Below are 14,329 nucleotides of genomic sequence, written 5' to 3'. Positions count from 1 at the left end.
CTGCTGGTGAGCTTGATCACACGCAAGGCCATTTCTTGAGAAGAGATCAAAGCTAGACTGATACTTTTGTGGCTCATTTAAAGATCATCAAAGGAGAGCAGCACATCGCTCCTTCATTTGCTGTCCTACAGGCTTGTAACACAATTTTTAAATGTGACACCTGAGTTTTAACGTCTCGTGCAATTATTAAAAAAAAAAGAATTCTGCTTTCGGGGACTCGGGTTTGTATCTATTCATACAAATGCAAATTTGCTCGCCTTAGAGTCTGCACTGCCGATTTGCGCTGATCTACTGATGTCATGGATTGTCAGTTCCAGCACTAACTCATATTTCTGCGAGAGAGCCCAGGAGGCAAATCCATATTCTCCAAAGAGTCTAAAACAGCACAGTGTACATACAGCCAGATAAACTAGGAGGAAGGTCGTCTTTATTCCTATTGAATGGCATAATTAGAATCACACAAGACACGCATGAAAATATTAATCTTAGCCCGCAACAATGATTTTCAGGGAGAAAGGAGTCTTGTGTTTGAAATCTGTCCTGCCTGACAGTGATAGAGCTCAAGGTCCAGTGCTTTAAGCAAATCTTGGGTTGATGCAGGTGGCTGAGAAATTGAAATCTGCCTATTTATATTAAAATTGCATTCCACAAAAGTGTTTTTCCAAGGAAACTAGAGATGTTAAACAACTGGGCTGTGTGATGTGTCCTCTGAGGCAACTGGTGTGATAACAAAACATGCATTAAATAAAATCTGCCTTCTCCACGCTCATCTAATTGAACATCCATATCTGTAATTGAAGTATGGGCAGGGGGTGTTGTCTCTTATCCATGTCGGGGTCTCCTTTCCTACTCGGGGTACCTTAACATTTTGAAATAGTTAAAGTTTGGGACAATTTAACTGCACGGATTTGCAACGGCAGAGTCGCACACACGATCTGAGCCTACTGCCTGCTCTGAAACCCAGCGCGCTAACCTCAACATCACACCCTTTTTCCGTTCGCAATTGTAGCGGAGCGCGTTTGGACTCGGTGACGTCATCGCCCTCCCTGCGCGTTGCTGGGACCTCGGCCGCGACGGTCACACCGTGTCCCTCAATTAGGAACTACTGCCTTTCCGCAATTACAGCATTAAGATGACCAGTTTGATAAATCGCTTTGTGATTCCAACAGAGATGATCGGTATGTCAATGAAATTCACCAGATGTGGAGAGGTGCTGCGTCGTAAGAGATCGGGTTTTCTATTTACCCCTTTCTAAAAATATTGCCCACTGCGGTTACAGTACCTTGAGCCCCTGAAACTTTCTTTTGAGTTGAGTTCCGTCTGCGCTGTGACGTGTCTGGCTTCGTAATGAGCTTTTTTTCCATACAAAAGTCAAACCCTCAGACAGAAACTCGCAGCTGATCGATAAAAGCCCAAGGGGGGAGAAACGGTCATATTACCTCTCCTGTAAGAAAAAACAGGGCCTTATATAATGTCTGCAAACGTTCTGCACCAGGCAGGAAGTAACACCTGACTGCACAAACCAGTATCCCGCTGGTCAGTTTGCGGAGAGCAAAGGGCTGACAGTAGCGCTAGATTGCGCAGCCACAAGACAGGAAAATAAACCACCAGAGTCTGCTAGTTTCCATTGCGTAGCCACGAGAGTTCGCGAAAAATATTTAAAAAAAACAAGTCTCCTGCCCCCTAAGAGCTGGGCTCCGAGAGTGGTGACCGAGCGTGTCAAAAACAGAGGGCGATTTCGGAGACTTGGTTTCCTAGGTTCTGCAACGTCTGCAGCCCTTAATAAGCAACAGTTTAGCAAGCCTGGAAGAAATCGGGCCCCTTTATGTGCCTTGACCTCTGCACATTGGATAATCTGCTGTAAAAGAGGAACCGAATAATAGGCCGCGGTGAGATTAAACATAAACGGGGCAGAGAAGAAATATTCGCGGCCCGTCGTCTTCCCGAATATGGGTCTTATAAGGTTCATTCCTAACGTCACGTTATAGAAAGTTTCAAAATGAACGCGACCGTTTGCCCTCTGCTTGTCTCTGCGTATCTCGACAACACTGCCTCCCTAAATCTTTTCATACCGAAACTGATTGATACTCGGAGTGTGTCGTGCAGGGTTATTAACAGTGTTAAGGGAGGGGCGCAGTCTCTCTGGAAGAGCCAGCTGGGGGTGAACGGAGACCCCAAGAAACAGCCCCGCCCCGCTCCGCACCGACGGCAGCAAGCTCGGAATAAACCTTCTGGCAGAACCGCTGAATGTCTCGCCTGTTTGTTTAAGGCCCTGAAAACAACGGCAGGCACTTTCATGCATGTTCAAAGGCATTCAAGATTCAGCAATAAATGAGTGTTGGAACCAGTGGTATTTTTTGCATTATTAATAAATCAGTTTATACAGTGAAGTACACAATGTGTACCACGCCCAAAGAAGGCACCACAGCCGAAAGGTTGTTTATTTTCTCCTATTTTCAGCATGGAATAAACCTTTACTTGTTCCTCTACAGAATAGTACCTATGAGTATTTTGCTGACTTAGCCTTATAACGGTAGGGCATGGGAATAAATTCGACCTGAGAAACGTCTCCTTTAGAACTCCCCTTGTTTATCCGGTGACAGAGCGACATTTGATTTCTAAAGTTCGGCTCGGCTCGGCTCGGCTCGGCTGCAGTTCGACTGCGGAGACCAGCGGGCTGCGTTGTGGGTGGCGGGAGAGCGACGAGACGGGCTGGCTCATTTGGGTCAGTACAGGAAACGATTATTAATAAAGCCACGTCTCTGAACGGGGGAAGGAGCGTCCGGGATGTTCCTGGCTGCTACTGTTCCAGCCTCATGAAAGATTTAATTAAATTCAGCAGCGATAAGATACGAGGCTTAATAAGCAGAGCGGCCATGGCTAGCGGGGGGTGCATCCAGTTTTAATTTCATTTCGTCTGAGTGTCTTTGAGTCACTTGTGCAAGTACCATCTGGCGCCCGCTCACGTTGGTACGATAAGCAGTGACAGCCGGTATGTGCCCACAGATTTATATGACATCAGCTCTTTCTCTCTTTTTGCCTGACAGCCCCCCTCCACGATAAAATCTGCCGTCCAGCGAAGAGCTGCGTTAACTTTCGTCCACTACTCGCCCTTAATAAGACGCACAATCACGCCCGTCCCGACGAGAGCCCTTCGGGCCCCCCCCCGCCCTGACTCGCGGTTCTGAGCTTTCAGTGCAGTCCTGCATTACAGTTAGGTAGGGAGAAAAGCGATTTGAATTAATCACCTATACAGCTGAGTGAAAATTAAAAGCTAAACTGATCCTGTGTTCGAAACAGAGCACACGAATATCGGAGACGGGCATTGTTGATGTTTTTTTTTCCGCATTTTTACTCTCACTAGTTAATGTTACTTCCCTTGGGACACAGACTCGGTTCGGAGGGTCCTTTTTTTGAGAAGATAGTTATTTTGTGGCAGGATACGATTGTACTCGCTAATAAGCCTTTTTTTGTTGTTGTTGTCAAGAAAAAGAAGATATTGGAAGATATTTTAAATACGATTCATCATTAACACCGAAGAAGACTCAAGACGAAACCTTTGACAATAACGTACCCATTGTATTTCTTTAAAATCTACCAGTTTCTTTTTCGCTGCCAGGGCTGCCCTATCCGATTAAATCTACAAGACGCTACAGTGCGCTGCAGGGCTGAGGGACCTGATTTTCGTGTTGTGGTAAAACGCAGGCAGATCATTTTTCAGCCTGAACATCTTTGCTGAAAATCCTAATGTGATAATTCCCTTTCGTTATCAATCTCAGACAGAACACATGCAATAAGTGAGATTTCGAGACCAAGAATCGGCATTAAGGTGAACCGTAGAAAAATCACCACTAGTATTACAGAGGCCTGTCCTTGTACAAAACTAACTATTGTAAATGGATTTTGGCACCTCGGGCACCAGTGCCAGCCTTCTGCAGGAACATCTGCTTCAGGCTCTGCTGGACACACAAGGCCAGGCTACAAGAGATGGTTGTGTTTGTGTCTGCTCCCTGTTGTGCTTTGTATTTTATCTGCTTTGAATTTGTGTCTTTGCCAAAGCCCTTCGTCTTAATCAGATAGTCTAATTCTTTTATGGCCATCTGATAATGCTTTAGTGGGAGTCAGCAGGGCTTTTCAATGACCTCGAAATTGGCTTGATCCCTGTTTTCCTTTTCTTCAGTCCTGTTTAGTGCCATTAAACGTTTTAAAGAATATGGACAGATTTGCTGCCGGAGTCACTTTGCCAGCACTATAACTGTCTAGATCCTGTCTTGAATGAGACGCTGTGTAACCTGGAGTTCTCCAGGGTTTGGCTTGTGGTTTCTTGTTGTGCACATGTCAATTATTGGAAGATCCCCACAGGAAATACAGTCTTGGTTTAAAATAAGATAGATAAGATCACTTTATTGGCCATTCCAAGTTCATCTTTTCACATACCCTAGCTTGCTCTCCATGAGACACAGACAGGGAGAGAAGCTTGGGGTCAGAGCACAAGGTACAGCGCCCCTGGAGCAGTTGGGGTGAAGGGCCTTGCTCAGGGGCCCAGAGGAGTAGGATTCCTCTGCCGGCCGCGGGATACGAACTGGCAACCTTCCAGCCACAGGCGCAGATCCTTAACCACAGAGCCAGCGCTCCGCCCCCTTGTGATCCCCTTAAATCTAGCAAATCTGTGCAAATCTATGCAGGCCCTTGAGCTCAGGCAGGCATTACAGTAACTCCTCCAACGGGGTGAGGAACTGCAGTTGGTTTGCCGATGGAAATAAAATTTCTGAAGCTTTTACCTTGATGGCCTCTCTTAATTGTACCAGCGAAATGAGGTTCAACAACACTTGCTGTCAATTACTACTTCACTAATCCACACATAAAAGTAAAAAGAGTACATTGACTCAGTGATTCCTCTACTTTAATTGCTGCTGTACAGAAACACTTTCATTTTTATATTTAACTTTCTATCTTTGAACCATATATCCTGAATAGTTTCGAGGACTATTGAGGAAGTTTGTATTTGTTTTTTTATCATAGGTCTGCACTTATTATTCGTATAATTGAGACTAAAGGCCGGGAAAAGAGCACTCGAGTTTCATCTGGACGTGCGGTTTGATGAAGCGGTGGTTTACATCTTAGAGGTTAATTCGCTCCACTCTAGTCAACCCGCTTCAGCGCGCAAAGCTGGCGCTCTTCATCCCGACCTTCATCACACCGGGCACCGCCCACCTACTCTGTCTCCCGCCCCGAGTCGGAGGCGATGAGTGACTGACGTTTTCAAGATGGCGCAGAACGGCAGAAGGTTCTGGCCCGAAACGTTTGTGCCTCACCGGCGCTGTGCAGCCGCCGACTGCCCGAAGAAGAGCGGCGTGGCTCGTTCAGCCTGCCGCTCCGCCGTGAAGCGGGCCGAGGCGGGAGGAGGTGAGAGGCGCCCCCAGGTGCTTACCGCTCTCCCGGGTGTTGTAGAGGGAGTTCTCCTCCATGGGCGCAGCCGACGAGTCGCCCCGGACCGAGTGCTGCAGACTGTTGCGCTTCGACAGCGACGGCCGTTCGTTCCAGTTCATCTGCGCGACAGAAGCGAATCGGGATTTGACACAGTCGAGGCTCGGTGCGCCGTCTTTTTTGGCGTAGCTAAGACGCATCATTTCGACTTTCTGCGCGTCTCCTTCTGCTTTTAATGCTCAATAATGGTTTTTGCATGTCTGAGCCACCGTTTTATTATTGTTGTTTTTCTGCTACCCCTCTTTCGTCGACACGTATTATTTGTGCAACACGTTGCGCTCGGCGGAAAGAGGACATTGCAGGACACAAAAGACGACTTGTCTATTTTCTGTATCGAGCTAGAAACAGATATTTCAGTGAGAGCTTCAACGTTATTTTGCAAGACTTAATGGGAAATGATACACACTTCGACATTTTTGCCTCCCTGTGTTCATTCATGGTGTCCATTTTGCAACACCTGCCTTGGGAAGGATGTTGTTTCCATGAATTGCTTTTAAAGCTGGGTTACTGCCTGCTGTTGTTAAAACAAAAATACATTTTTCCCAGCTGATCACCATTGAGCATGGTCTCCATCATTGAAAAGAATTGCACAGCTCCTCTTTGGGACTGTGAACTTGTTGTACAGATGGTGAATGTTGTCTGTAATAGTTTTTTTTCACATTGACCCAGTTTTCTGCTTATCATGCTTGATAATGTCAAAAAAAACATCCTTAATAATAACCTTTATTTTATATAAGGCCTTTTGTGGTGCTTCATCTCAAAACACATTTCAAAGAGCAGTGCAAGGTTATGTAAGAGGAAGATCTTTGTCATGGAAAGTCTTTGCAGCCCTTTGGGGAATCCTCTTGGTGCAGCAATGCAAAACACCCCCACAGCATTTCCTCTCCTTCCACTTTTGCAGCACTCAAAATAAAACTGGGTTTATTTCTGTTGGACCTATTTCCACGTGCCAATTCTGGCCTCTTGCACCCGTCTGTGGGGAGTTTGCATGCTCTCCCAGTGTGGGCACAGGCGTTTGAGTGGGAAGACACGGCGGTGAGGGTTCAGTAGCTGTTTAAAACCGATCCCTGGGGGAACCTGCCGTCTGTCTGATACACTTCACTTCCCTGGTGTGACTCAGCGTGGCGGCACCACAGACGGAGGCTGCTGTCGATCTCCATTTCAGGCGGCGCCGAGGCTCCGCAGTGAGGGCAGCCCTGAGTGATGAGAGCTAGCAGAGGGACCACAGAATGGCGCCTCGTTATTCTGGAGATGGGGGGGCTCAAGGCCTTTTTAATTTGTAGCGCACCAGACTCCATTATAGGTGGAGCAGAGCTGGGAAAATGGGAAACACGTACTTCGTCCCCTGGCTCTGCATTAATAACGGAAGCGAAGCGTTTCTGTGAGCTGGGGGTGATCACTTGGAGATGACTCCTTTTTACTCACCGACAGCAGTCTGGGTTTTCAGTTAGAGCTGCTCCATGTGCAGTCTGGAGAGAGACGGTTTCCGTGCTGGTGCCCACCCCAGGCACTGTTTTGCACACCTTCCTCTTCCCCATTCTCTCATCTTGACGTCTCGGCGTTTCAATTTGCAGAAGCGCTGTTGCTCCGCAAGACAGCTCGGCGTGACTTCTGGTTGGTGAAGTTGCACACAAGTGCTGTCGCCACCCAAATTAAAACTGCTCTCTTTGCCAGCAGCGGCCTCGTAGAGCTTCTTTTTCCTCGATAAGGAAGTCTTACGTGCTTCAGGACACTCAAGGCAGAACGGGGGCCTTTTTTTTTTTCAGGTGGCGTTTGTGAATGCACCTTGAATTCAGTCGCGGAGCACATAACGAAAAACCAGACGGCGTAAGATGTGCCGAATCCCAGTTTGCACTTGTAACTGGCAGGCTGGAGAATTCAATATTGCTCCTGGAATTCACAGAGAAGGCCCTCAGAAATCTCCGAACCTGTGCGAGGAACAGCACTGGTGACATGTGGCAGCAGGCTTTGTGCTTATCATCTGTGTCCCAGCTGGAGTGTGCACACACAGGGTCTCTATGGGAGAAGCACCTCTGGCTGGGCTGGAGCCTGTGTGCGGCGGTGACACAGGTGCGTAGCTCTTGTGGAATGAGAGCACTGAGCACCTGGAGGGCGTCAAACAGTCCTCTTCCCAGCGGACTGGCAGGGCTGGCGCCTTCCACCACAAAATTTCAGTTCCAAACGTCTCCATTGGCGCCGCAGGACATCTGGAGTCCAGAAGAAGGGATGCACTTCAGATTAAGTGCAATCACCCGAAACACTCCTGCACACCCCTGAGAAAATCTGTTGAACATCTGGGTCAGGAAGAAGTTGCTGTGCGGTCAAGGCTGTTGGCACTGAAGGAGAAAGATGCCGATAGTTTATGTTCATCAGGATGCCGTGTTGCTTATGAAACTGGAGTGTGCGAGGCAGACCAGCAGCGTCTGTCCGTGAGAACACAGCAGAATGGACTTCCCCACTGACAGCATGCAGACTAAACCATGTGAAAGGCTACAAGGCCACAAGAGGGGTTCAGGCTATGAAGCCCGTTTGGTTGCCAGCAGGTGATCGCCTCAAGGCTGACATCCCACTCTTTCTCGTAACAGGTCTAGTTATAGAAACAGCAAGGAGTTGTGTTATGCTTGCCCATTCATGAGTCAAACCCGAGTGTTCTATTTCATTTGAACTGCATTCGTGTCCTTTCTCTTTTCATATCATTTTGGCAATTAAAATTACGAGCAGGTGATGGAAAACGGACAAGGTGATGTTTGACGCTATTCTGGTGGAATGAACATTTTGCTTTTGCGACCTGCTCCTCACCTTCAGCTTCCTGAATGTATGTAGGAATGTGTGCCTTTAAACTCCAGCTCCAACCGAGCGAATAAATACTAAACATGCAGTGTGTATCATATTTTTGCACGTACGGAGCAAATTGTGCAGGAGAAACGAGAAATCCTTTGCTTTTGAGACCTCTGAAATTGTATGGAGAACTCAATGCTCACAAACTAGTAACATAGCGGCCAACTACAGCCACACTCTAGACTTATAACTGAAAGGCTGTTGATTCAAAGCCCAGGTGGGGCAGGGCTCTGTACTGCCGAGTGAGGTAAGTCACCCTTATTGTTGCTGCTTGGTTTAAAAGTCTACTGTGCAGTAGTGTGGCACAGTGGTTAAGGTTCTGGACTGGCAACATGAGGATTGTGGGTTCAAATCTTAGGCGAGACACAGCTCTTGTTGCCTTAAATGAGGTACGAAACTCATGAGGGGCTGTGTAGAGGGTAATCACATAAGTTGTTTTGGCATCAGCCCAGCAAATAACGAGATAAATAGCATCCACAAACACGAACGATCACAACAAGCAGAGAACCTACAGGGAAAGCTGTCTCGCACAGCTTCTGCGTCCAGTCCTCCAGCTCGGCGCTCTCGGCGGCAAACACGAACAGCTTCTCCGTGGTCTCCACCAGGAAAGGCACGCAGTCCTTGGGGCAGCCGTCCATCTCCACCTCCGACACGCGGATGCAGTCGCTCAGCTTGATCACCTTCTTGTTCTCCTGCTTGCGGAGCGCCTTGTCCGGCTTCTCCGTGTGGGCCCCGCTGTCCTTGCACTCGAAGAACTCCATGCGGGCGATGGAGCAGGTGCTCTCTCCGTAGACCGTGGACCAGACCTTCTTCCACTTCTGTGTGCGACAAGCAGAGTCAGGAATGAGCACGTGTTTTGAAGCAACAACAATAATTCTTCCATTCTCTTATATAGTGATTTTCTGGACACTTCGCTCAAAGCGCTTTACAGGTAATGGGAAATCCCACTACCGCCACCAGTGTGCAGCCCCACCTGGATGATGTGACAGCAGTCAGAGTGCACCAGTTCGCTCCCCACATGCACGCTCTCAGTGGGGAGGAGAGCAGAGTGATGAAACCAGTTCAGAGATGGGGGTTATTAGGAGGGCTTCATTGGTAAAGGCCAGTGGGAAATTTGGCCAGGACACTGGGGTAACACCCCTACCCTTTTCAAGAAACGCCCTGGGATTTTTAATGACCACAGAGAGCCAGGACCTCAGTTTTATGTCTCATCCGAAGGACGGCGCCTTTTTTTACAGTACAGTGTCCCTGTCACTAAACAGCAGGAAGAACTTAAAACAAAGCAAATTAAATTTTAAAATGTTCAACGAATGACAGAAATCTAGCCAGCCTTGCTCCTGCAGTCCTGTAACAGAAAAGAGAAATCTCATCATGAACATTGCAGCTGACAGTAATGCAATCATGCACATTTTGGTACTAACTATAATAAGCATCACAGATATGCTTCCTGGCCTGTTCCTTCCAGTTGTGACATAAACAGTCTTGATAGTAAAAATGAGTAACCCACTTTCAAGTCTGTTGATCATACAGTATGTGCTTTCAGGAACAAAAAATGTGAAATGTATTTTTAGTGTCCCAAAGAGACTCCAAAACTGTACTCTTAGTAGATTCATAGTGGGTTAAGTGGAAAAATGTGGTCAAATCCGTTTCACTTTGAGAACACGTGAATACCCCCCCAAAATAAAACAAGATTGTTTTCCTAGCTGTCTTTTCGAGTCTGTCCAACTGAATAACTTCTACCCCGTGCTGAGCTGCAATTTTTTTTTTCATTTCCATAATACAAAAGCACTAAATTAATCTTACTAAAACAGTCAATATTCTCTGCTATTGTCTGTGGCAGAGCCGGTCCTCACGTAGTTTTCAAACATGTCATTTCACAACTTTCAGGCTCGTTTCCTGAATGTTCACTTTGCGATATTAAAAGAGGAAGAAGTTATATTTAGAAGGAAAAGATAAAAAAGAGTTTCTGGCATTTCTCAGATTGTTTCCAAGTGATATTATTTTTTTTGAAAGGGCGCGCGTTTTCAGTTGAAATTGGGGTTTCAACAGCTCAGAATGGATCTTAACATTTCTTCATCAAGCATCAGCCCAAATCTCTTTTGTCACTGCTGCAAGTCATACACTTTCTTTTAAAAAAAGCCTTTTCTCTTCTTTTTCTTTACTTTCCTAGTGCCTTGACGTCGTTATTGGCAGCAAAAATGTGTCGCTGCCTCTTTCAACGCTGAAGGGTTTCATTTGGATGGGAAAAGAAAAAGAGAAAGAATCCTTTTTTTTCCCTCTGCCCTCGGCCCTTCTGTAGTCTTGCGGATAGAGATGTCTCTTCAACTGGGACCTCGTTTTCACAAGTACACGTATGCATAAATAATAAAGCCATACGTTTCCTTATAATCTATCAAAACATAAAAATTTGAACAGAAAACAGGTCATAAACGAGAGACGGCCCTTTGGCCCATCCGGTCTGTTTGGTGTTGGAGATCCCAGGATGTCCTCCAGCTACTTCCTGAAAGACGTTAAAGTATCACATGGCTGGGCAGCTCGTTCTACACTCTCACAAACCTTAAGGGGTCTTTTCAATTCAATTTATTTTTATATAGCGTCTTTCACAACAAGGTTGCCCCAAGGCGCTTAACAATACAATTGACGATACATTTTGCCAATAATACATTTTGTCTTTTCCAGCCCTGCGGCAAACAGGCCTGTTGCACAGTCTCTGTGTGTGTGTGTGTGCAGGACAGCTGTGTGTGTGTTTCATAGTCTGAAAACACGCTCAAAATAACATTGCATGACTGCTCCTAAACCTCCTGGGGCAGCACAGTGGCATGGAGGTTGACACTGGTCTCGGGTTCAATTCTAGACATAGACATCTGTCTGTGTGGAGCTTGCACGGCCTCCCTGTGTTTGTGAGTTGATCTGGGTTCCTTCAAGGCCATGTGGGTTAGGTTTCATTGGATACTCTTCTAAATTATCCCTTCCTGGGCAGGAGTTTCCAGAACAACCAATTCTTACTACGAGACCACGGAGAAGTTAAAGACAGGAGTTTACTGAACCTCCTTAATTCCTGTGTTTTCCAGGTGCACGGGGCAGTAGTCTAGTAGATGAAATGCACTGATTATTGTAACGATGGAAATAATGATTTCCATACAAGGCCGTAGATGAAAATCAAACTGTGCAAAACTAAAGACGGAAAAGGGGTTGATTTCATTACAGAATCTGTGCTGTGTTCATTCTGTGTGCAGAAGCAAAATCCACACACCCGAGGACACAAGGAGAAACTTAGGGGATGTGAGCAGGAGACACTTACTTACACTAATGGTTGTTGGGGTGTAGAACAAACTGCCAAACTATGTTGTTAAACCCGATACCTGGACTTCTTTAAAGTCATTTTTGTATTTCATGAATCATTTTTGTAATGATTCACCAAAGGAATGAATCTGTATTGCATAAATGCGAGTGCTGATTTTGCTGTTAAGAAACAGCATGTGAAAAAAACATAAATACCTAGAGTGTTAATGCCAATGTAATAAAACCTGTGTTTTTACATTTTTTCTGGTGGGTGAGGGGTAAATTGAGTAAATGATTAATGATTGACGCATGAGGAAAAAAATGATTTATTTAAACATGTTAAGTGGTGGGGTTTTTCAAAGCATTTTTGAAAAGCTGCAACTGGAAAAAATGTTGGATTTTTTTTTTTGGTGCATGAGATCATTTCATGTTACACACAACGTGAAATCCTGTGAAATACAGCCCTGTACATCGTAGCCAAAAATGACGGCTGTCAGTACAATCACATTACTATTTTGTTGTCTCCCTTGTCTTCAAAATGAAAATGGAACACAATCCCAGCAGAAAATGTTTCAATAACGTCTTATTGAAAGGCAAAGTGGGTCTTTCTGGGGTGATGGGTTGCAATAGCGCACTGTAAATGAACACGAAAGAAAGACTGCTTTAACCTGTTATCAGCATGATCATACTTTGAAATGATTTTGAAAGCATTTGTCAAGTATTATTTTGACTTCCTGCTTATAGATCTTCAAGTACAATAACAGCAGAATACAGCTTCTGTCGCTGTTTGCCCTTATTGGGAAACACCTCCAGCCCCCAGGCTTTCTGTAGACAGAACATTAAAGTGTGTTAAAGCACAACAAGTTCAAACAGTCTCTCGTTTCACAATTTCTTTGTGGTTCCAAAAGTAGCTTTTGTTTTCATTTCTTTAGCCCTTAATGGTACTGTACCATGTAAAATGTTTTTGTGCGTTCAGGTTTTACGGTTTTAGCAAACTGACGCTAGTCAGTTTACTCTGCTTTGGTCAAGTCTTGCGCCAGTTTGTGCCATACCTCTGTATGTCTTCTCTAGTCTCTTCGCATCATTTACCACCCTTTACAGGACTGAAAGTGTCCAATAATCTTCAAAAGGTTTCCCTGTCATGTAAAATACTTTCTACCATCTTATGGACTTACATATACTTGTTTTTATTGCACAAGCAAAGCACTCTTTTGCAATCCCAGAGCTCTTTTTCTTATTGCAAGCTTTCAAACAACAACATAAGAACTCGTGACTGGCCTGCATGCGACTCTTAGATCATCGATTTTCTGTTTTTCCCTTTCAACCCGTAGCACCACCCACGCAACCAGTGCGTGTGAGACTGGCTTTCTGAGCTCCAGACAGTGGCAGTCGAATGGTTTCTTGAAGACATAGAGAAGCAAATGTCAGAACGTCTCCCAAAGCTCGCTGCTGCACAAGGAGGGCACTGAGCATGCAGTTGCAAGGGCTCAGCCAATAACAGCCATGAATCTTCGCTGCTGGAAATGAAAAGCTTGCGGGGAAGCACACTTTGCACAGCTCATTTCTGCCATTGTTTGTTTTCTACCAGCTCTTCAAGCTCTTTTAAAATAGTAGGGCTCTTTACATCACCAACCAATGATGCTAGAAGGTATTAGTCCTACTTTTCAATAGTTCCAAGCACTTGGCGCAGCTTTACAAAGGGTTAAAAGACCAGACAAGGTGACAGTTATGCAGTTAACCAGGCATACTGTGGGCTCACAAGCAGTGTGGCCATGAGACTGGTTGAGGAGTTAGAGGTGGATAAGCTGACAAAGAGGAACAAGCCGCCTAAGCCCGTGTGACACAACCTCCTTCGCAGACTCGTCCTGTTGTCTCCAAAACAGCCTCGAAGACAGGAGCTGGACAGCACCCGCGGAGAAGGCCTTACCTTCCCGAATCTCTGCTGCTGAAGGTACAACACTCCCTGTTTCCTAATGGCCTCCTCCATCTTCCACCGGCGTGCCTCTCCCTCTCCCTCTCCCCGCCGCTGAAGAAAGCCGTCTGCGCTCTACAAGTGCAACGAGCTGAGCTTGTGGTTTCAGGAGGTGACGCAACTGCCCTCGAGTTCCTCATCGCTTCTGACTTCCTCTGCCCCGCTCTCTCGTTTCAGAGGCCTCTGCTGTCTCAGGAAGGCTTTGCTACTCCTCAGCAGGATGGTTCTCATGGCTGGTTTTTTTTTCGTAAACCACCGATCCCAAGCCGAGTTCCTCTGCCTCATTGTGACACACTGCAATCTTCTGTTCGTGTGGTAACTCATAAGCCACCCTGAGCTGCAGGCGTGACACGTCGATTGATCTCCAGGCCCCGCGAGCTGACGTCTCTCCTTAATATTTTGGTCTCGCAGTTCCTAGATTTGCTGCTGAAGCCGTTGGACTTTCTAATGCAGTGTGTGCACTGTGCGTATTGTGCATATGTTTTGTTCTCTTTCATGTTCAGCACGCACACACACACTAAGAGTTACCTGTCAGCAAGCAGTGAGTTCACTGTGAGGATGCGGTAAGGTCTTGTCTGGTTTGCCAGCTTTTCCTGGCACCTGAACCCCCTTGTAAATGCTGTGTCTGCCAACTGCATGCTTTTCGATAATAATGAATCTATGCAAAATCTAACCTTTGATTAACAAGTGAATTTGTCTGAAGTAACAGTTCATATCGGACAAAAAATTTGTTTTAAATGAATGTTAGAT

General features: G+C 46.0%; 1 protein-coding gene across 1 annotated transcript in view; it reads right to left on the bottom strand.

Annotated features, from left to right (window-relative positions):
* Positions 1-13,785, bottom strand: part of dok2l (docking protein 2-like) — a 28,444-nt gene extending 14,659 nt beyond the window's left edge. The window contains exons 1-3 of the mRNA XM_088624024.1: positions 13,535-13,785; positions 8,838-9,143; positions 5,432-5,549 (exon numbers count right to left, since the gene is read on the bottom strand). Of these exons, the coding sequence (XP_088480150.1) occupies positions 5,432-5,549; positions 8,838-9,143; positions 13,535-13,594 (484 nt within the window). The 5' untranslated portion in view covers positions 13,595-13,785. The remainder of the gene's footprint in view (positions 1-5,431; positions 5,550-8,837; positions 9,144-13,534) is intronic.
* Between the last annotated feature and the right edge of the window lie 544 nt (positions 13,786-14,329).

The sequence above is a fragment of the Lepisosteus platostomus genome, chromosome 3 (genome assembly GCF_059453375.1).
Source record: "Lepisosteus platostomus isolate fLepPlt1 chromosome 3, fLepPlt1.hap1, whole genome shotgun sequence".
NCBI classification, from domain to species: Eukaryota; Metazoa; Chordata; class Actinopteri; order Semionotiformes; family Lepisosteidae; genus Lepisosteus; species Lepisosteus platostomus.
Note: the sequence above shows the minus strand (reverse complement) of the source record. Positions and strands in the feature narration are given on the sequence as shown.